General features: G+C 31.1%; 1 protein-coding gene across 1 annotated transcript; it reads right to left on the bottom strand.

Annotated features, from left to right (window-relative positions):
• Positions 1-2,989: 2,989 nt before the first annotated feature.
• LOC133696002 (histidine-containing phosphotransfer protein 1) lies at positions 2,990-4,880 on the bottom strand. Its single transcript, XM_062117998.1, has 6 exons — positions 4,371-4,880; positions 4,114-4,244; positions 3,886-3,954; positions 3,563-3,634; positions 3,324-3,396; positions 2,990-3,202 (listed from the first exon to the last, which is right to left on the bottom strand). The coding sequence occupies exons 1-6, from the start codon at positions 4,428-4,430 to the stop codon at positions 3,143-3,145; spliced, it is 465 nt and encodes a 154-aa protein (XP_061973982.1). The 5' UTR covers positions 4,431-4,880; the 3' UTR covers positions 2,990-3,142.
• Positions 4,881-6,796: the final 1,916 nt, after the last annotated feature.

The following is a 6,796-nucleotide window of genomic DNA, read 5'->3' as shown; positions in this document are numbered from 1 at the left end:
TTGGTTCTTCTCGATATGGCTAGAAGCTCTTTCCTATCTATTATGTGGGACTGTCTTCCTTGATTCAACCGATCTTATTGAACAACCTATTTCAACAACTTATTATTGTACACAAATCTATTGTTGTTTGAGTTTTGCCTATGCAGAAACAAGACTCAGTGAGTTATGAAGGGAGAGCAGTAGAGCATGCTTGAAGAACCCTTGATATTTGAGAAAAGGGAAAGGGGAGAGTGACAGTGTGATGGGGAGGGGAGACAGAGACGGTTAATTATTTTTTTCACTCTTTGTCAAACTCGTTAACTCGGTTTGTTTTTACCAAGTTGACAAAGTTTGGTCGAGTTTGACCGTTTTCGAGTTTTTAACCCAATTTTACACATTATATATATGTTGACTAGTAAAATCATACGATGTATGATTATCGTATGATTTTACGAGTCAACTCTCAATTTTGACAACATTGACACCAATATTACAAGATGTTGTCATACCAGCCAACCTTCTAATAGATGGAACTCCTGTTATAAGCCTCACAGCTTTCAACAAAGATTATTTATGTCTTTGTCTATTAGGAAAAATGCCATCTCATGAGAGATATAAAGGGGATTATATTAGGTTGAGATGGTTGAATGAGAGTTTTAAGACACCACCAAAAGGTGCTACAAAGATTTAACTTAAACAAAAGGGAATTAACGCGTTTATGAAGTATGCTTTTGTGTAAACATTAATGTATTTTTAAAGTTCAGCTTAGCATGTAGTACTTTAGTTATCTTGTAATTAACCTTTTTGAAATGTTTAAGAACACTTATTATGTTGTAATGCTTTTTTTTCATGTTAGTATTCCTTTTTCTTTTAAATTTTATGATATGATATGTGGGCTATAGGCTATGTTGATATTGAACTTACTTGTAGGATATATATATATATATATATATATATATATATATATATATATATATATATATATATATATGTTGTGTGTGGATTGTATGAGGTATTGAATTATGATGATTGATATAAGGTCTGGAATTATGAGGCGTTATGATAATGGGTTGATTGAGTAAATTGATAGTAGTCGATAACTTGGGATGTCCTAAATACAAATGAAACTTTGATGATTTTTTGGTAGATTTGAAAAAAAATTACCCTCAAATTAAAAGAATATGTTGGGATCTTTTAACATTGATCAAGTCGTACAGCCGGGCTGTTACAAAGGTCTAGGCATTTTACACAAAATCTCACTCATGTTCACAAGTTCTATCAGTACAAGTTGGATTCACATGAGCCTCACTATATATCTATGAACTCAATTATTCATTTTTTTTTATTTAACTTTATTTTTTGGTGTAAGTGTTTTTAATATATATGTTTTATGGTTTCATAGGTGATAAAGACATCATACAACGATGATTTGATTGGAAGAGCATCTTCTTTATACATGAAGGGAAGTGATTTATGGTTAGTAGTTCATATGCATTTTGAGGTGCATTGCCCTGATTGGGAATGCATCAGTTTGGATTGCATCACACATACCTGATGATGTTGACACACTTGATGACTTTCATGTTGTTAATAGTTGAGGTAAATAGGAAGATGATTGATCAGTGATTCATATATAATATGTCAATTTGTGGCATGCAAGGAAAGATCTCTTATTTACATAGTAGTATCCCTCTATTTGATGTCAATTCGTGGAAGAGCATCTTCATTATACCTTAAAGGGAAGTGATTTATTGTTAGTGGTCTTTGTGCACTATTTTGTCATAGTTGAGGTGCATTGCCCTAATTAGGTAATGAGTTAATTTGGATTACATCATCACATACCTAATGATGTTGACACACTTGATGACTTTCATACTTTCTAATCGTTGAGGTACAGAGAAAGATGATTGGTCGGTAGATCATTTATAATATGTCAATTTGTGGCATATGAGGAGAGATAGCTTATTTACAGAGTAGTATCTTTTTATTGAGTTAGATCTCTGCATGACTTAGTATATGAATATAACAAGATGATTCATAATATCACCATGAAACGTGTTACGATTACGTGACACTATGCATTAGTCGGCACATAATCCGAATAATTATGATCCTCGTGCACCAAGATACAATAGATTAGTATGCATGGATTAGTTTTTTTAACATGTAATAAAATTCTTATTTATATCTTATACGTGATAATACTTTCTAATATATTAGGTGAATTTTCTAATGGGTGAATTTTCTAATACACGAGGGTCAAAGAGCTACAGCCGCAGTTCATGATGCTATCAATAATGTTGTGCGTGACGCTTTCAGTACTTTTTCAATACTTTGTTCTCATCATGTCGTTCTTCACTTAATATGCGAGGGTTAGAGAGTTGCAGCAGCAGTTCAAACACGACCTCATGCACTTATGCTACTTGCACAATCATTGTTTTTGTGCTAGAGTAAAAATTATTTTCTCAACCAATTTGAAAAATGAATACTTAATAAAAAAAAAAAATTGGTTCAAATTTACCCCATGCTTTAGTCTATGTAACCCATTTAGATTAAATTGTAAAATTACAACTAATTAGAATTTTGGGAATGCTTAAGATATAGAAGACATTAATTTTTTTAAAAAAAAAATAAAAAACTAATATTTTCAAAAATCTTATAATGATCTGTCATTGAAATTGTTCAAATGTTATAGGAATAAAAAATAATTTGTTTGAAAAAAACTTGTAATTTTGAGATATTCAAGGAATAAAAAAAAATCAAGATACTTGGATAAAAAGATTACAAAATGTTTAGTATCTTGTCAAGCAAATGATCTTGCGATAGTTACAACGTCGATATTAACATCTGGAAATTTGTATGGGCAAGAATCCATGCCATGAAATCACATCGGATGTGGCTCTTGAATTACATTAATGAGCAGACAAAACTATTCACTGGTAGATTGTCTGGCTTGAAGAAGAATAAAATATAAAGGAAATGCATGAAGGGCATGAAGAGCACATAATGATAAGTGGAAGTTGATGGGACTGTATCTTCATAAGAATCCATACAAGCACAACATGATTAGTTAAACAGAACCTCCCATAGGAATTAACATACAGTAATCCTCCCATTTTTACTAGCAGCTTTCCTCGTCTTGCATTGCATTGCATTGACAGGCTTAAGAACTCAATTCTTCCATAGGAATTGACCCACCAGCTGCCACAATCTGTTGCTCCAGCTGCAACAGACACAACATTGCATTTGAAAAACAAGAACACGATTATAAAAGAAGTTCAGCAACTATATTTCTTTAAATAAATGAACATTTCATTGAGCAAGAGTACAGTGACTGTACGCACCCTGATTAGAGCTTCAAGCTTGCTCTTCACGAGACAGTAATCCTGTTTCACTTGCTGCAGGCATCTCTGGCACCTGCAATCCAAGTAACCACATACATATAATTGAAGCATTAAATATCGCATCACTTAAAATACAAATCCTGGGATTCAATAGCTAACTGAGAAAAAAAGAATTGGAAAATACATTGATGCTAAAAAATAAAACAATCTGGAGAATGAGTTAGAGGGAAATAACTCACCCTTCAATGTTCTGTTCCTCACAGAAGCTGCGGAAAGCGATGCAGTCATTTTTAACTCTCTGTGCACCTATGCTGTATAACACAAGATCCATTTTTTTCACCCAAAGTGAGCTAAAGAATCCCTCTTTTCTCAATCAAACAAAAATGAGCTAAGAAGAAGGGGGGGAAAATAATTGTTAGCATTCTGCGTCTAATTTTCCAGGTCGTGTCTTAGATCTGAACTGTTTTCTGTGAGGTTCAATGCTCTTCATATGGTTTTAAAGAGGACATGATACTTAAATCAACGATTGCTTGTTTTAGTTCTATAGGAAGCAAACGTATACCTGGAGCTGCTACCCTTCAACTGGTGAACATGAGCATCAACCTTTTTGAAGTCTACACTTTGCTGTTCTCTATAAAAGAAGAGGTAAAACAAAACCCATTTCGAAAAAAAAATGGTAGCAATATAAAAATACAGTCAGCTAGCAAGAATCAACCATAACCAAAAAGGAAAGCTCAGAACTTTTAATCAACATCAAGCAGTTCAGATGTTTGAGAGAGAGTCTCCTTACAAGGCAAAGGTGAGATCACTCAGAAGCCTCTCAGAATCTTCAAAGAAGAGAGATACCACTTCAGCAACAAAATCTGGGTTGCTCTCGTCTTGCAGAAGCTGAAGCTGTTGAAACTGGGCATCCAGAAACCCCTTCATCCACCCAAAAAAAGAATAAGAAAACTGAAAAGCAAAACAAAAAACACAGAATACAAAACAACAGAGATAAGAACTATAGAAAGTCCACAATTTTATTTTTTTATTTTTTTTTTGCACTACCTCTCTAAACAAGGATTTGGTATATTCAACCCATGCTCTCTGCATCTGAACAACCTCCATCCTCTAAAACTCTCGGACAAAAAGAAAGAAAGAAAAACACAGTGCTTTCTTAAGCTACGACAACTCAACACAGCTTTGTGGCTTAAATTTACAGATCTTGTGGGAGTTATTGCACAATAAAAGTGGGTAATAGAAATAGTATAAATGGTATGGAAACGGAAAGCTTGAAAGGGATTTAGTGAATTCTAAAGTAGAAATGGAAAGATTTTTGTTTGCTTTTTGGCTATCAGGTGAGTAAACGTTTTTAATCCCTTCCTCTCTGGATTTGTGCTAATAATGCTTGTGTTCTATTTTGAGTCTTTTTTGCACCAATATAATTAGCTCATGTTGTACCGTCTTGTAAAGCAACCCCAACCTTATTCCATCTTCTTCATCATTCTAGCTTTACTTCTTGTGGTATTCCTTTAAAAATAAATAAATAAATAAATTATTTCAATTTGCAGTACAAACTATTGGTTCTGGTTACAAGTTCACACATGGGGTTTGACTGTGACTTCAACCATGTAATATAACACTAGTTTGATTCCCCTGGTCTGCGGAATGGAGCTTCTTTTTTTTCTCCACACTTAAAAAAGTATGGATGTTATTTTTAATGTTTTTTTATCATACAAAAAAAATTAGCTATAAACTAAAAAGTTTGTAAATGAATTTATAAATAATAATAAATTTATTAATTTCAATGAAATATTGAGTTGAGATATTAAAATATTTATAACAAAATAAATATATCTCAAGCTAAAATGTTTGGTTCTTGTCATGATTAAGATATACCTGTAAATCAAACATATAAATTAAAATTACATCTCAAATGATGATTCTTAATCTAAATAATTAAAATACAATACTTTACCTTTTCATTTCATTATTTTATCTTTTTTAGGCGAATCTCACTGACATACATTTAATTTCTTAAAAATATAAAGTTGAAAATATTAATATCAAAATAACCCTATTGATATTTTTAGCATCTATAAGTCGAGAAAAAAAACATGACACCACGTACTGTCGATATCAATATAATCCATATTAATATCATTAGCTTAAAAGTTCTAGCAAGCTAATCAAGTTCTTAATAATATTGTTATCTACATAACCATATTGATATCACTAACTTCCATGATCCAGAAGTAAAAACAATCATCAAGTAATGTTGATATCAACATTATTATTGTCGATATCAACATAATTCATGTTGATAATTCATGTTGATATTATTAGCTTTCAAGTTATAGTGGGATAATCAAGTTCTCATTATGATTGATATCAATATAACCATGTTGATACTATTAACTTCCATAATCCAGAAGAAAACATAAACATCAAGTAATGCTTATATCAACATAATCCATTTTGATATCATTAGCCTTCAAGTTTCGGTAGGCTAAACAAATTATCATTAATACCAATATCAACACAACCCTGTTGATACCATTAACTTTCATTTTTTATTTTTTTGAAAGAAAACATAAACATCAAGTAATGTTGATATCAACATAATCCATATTGATATCATTAGCCTCCAAGTTCCAGTAGGCTAATAAAGTTTTCATTAATATCGATATCAACATAACCACGTTGATACCATTAACTTCTATGATCTAGAATAAAACACAAACACTAAGTAATGTCAATATCAATAGAATCCATGTTGATATCATTAGCCTACAAGTTCTAGAAGGCTAATCAAGTTCCCATTAGTACCAATATCAATAGAATCTTTGTTGATATCATTAACTTCCATGATCTGTAAGAAAACACAAACACCAAGTAATGTCGATATCAACATAATCCATGTTGTTATCATTAGCCTCTAAATTCCGGTAGGCTAGTCAAGTTCTCATTAATACCAATATCAATATAACCTTATTAATATCATTAACTTTCATGATTTAGAAGAAAACACAACACACTAAGTAATGTTGATATCAACATCATCCATGTTGATATTATTACCCTCCAAGTCCCGGTAAGCTAATCTAGTTTTTACTTAACATATCTTTCTTTCTTTTCATAAGATTATCTTGATATCAATATAATTTTATTGACATCATTAGCCCTAAAAATCTTGATGGCTAATCAAGTCTTGTTTATAAGTTTTCTTGATATATTTTCTAATATGATGATGATGATGATGATGATATATATATATATATATATATATTAGGATAAAATGCACTATAAATGTTTTTATAATTTTATAATAGTTCAGATTATTTTATGTTTGAATAAAATATAATATGCAGTCTTTCATCATAGAAAACATCTTTTGAAGTAGAATCTAATACACTTTTAGCCTACTTTTATAAAAAATCACCTTTCATTTTTAAAAGTTAAAAAACTATTTTTAAAATCTTTATTAAATACTT

This window comes from Populus nigra, chromosome 6, assembly GCF_951802175.1.
Source record: "Populus nigra chromosome 6, ddPopNigr1.1, whole genome shotgun sequence".
NCBI lineage: Eukaryota > Viridiplantae > Streptophyta > Magnoliopsida > Malpighiales > Salicaceae > Populus > Populus nigra.
This window is presented reverse-complemented; position numbering and strand designations above follow the sequence as displayed.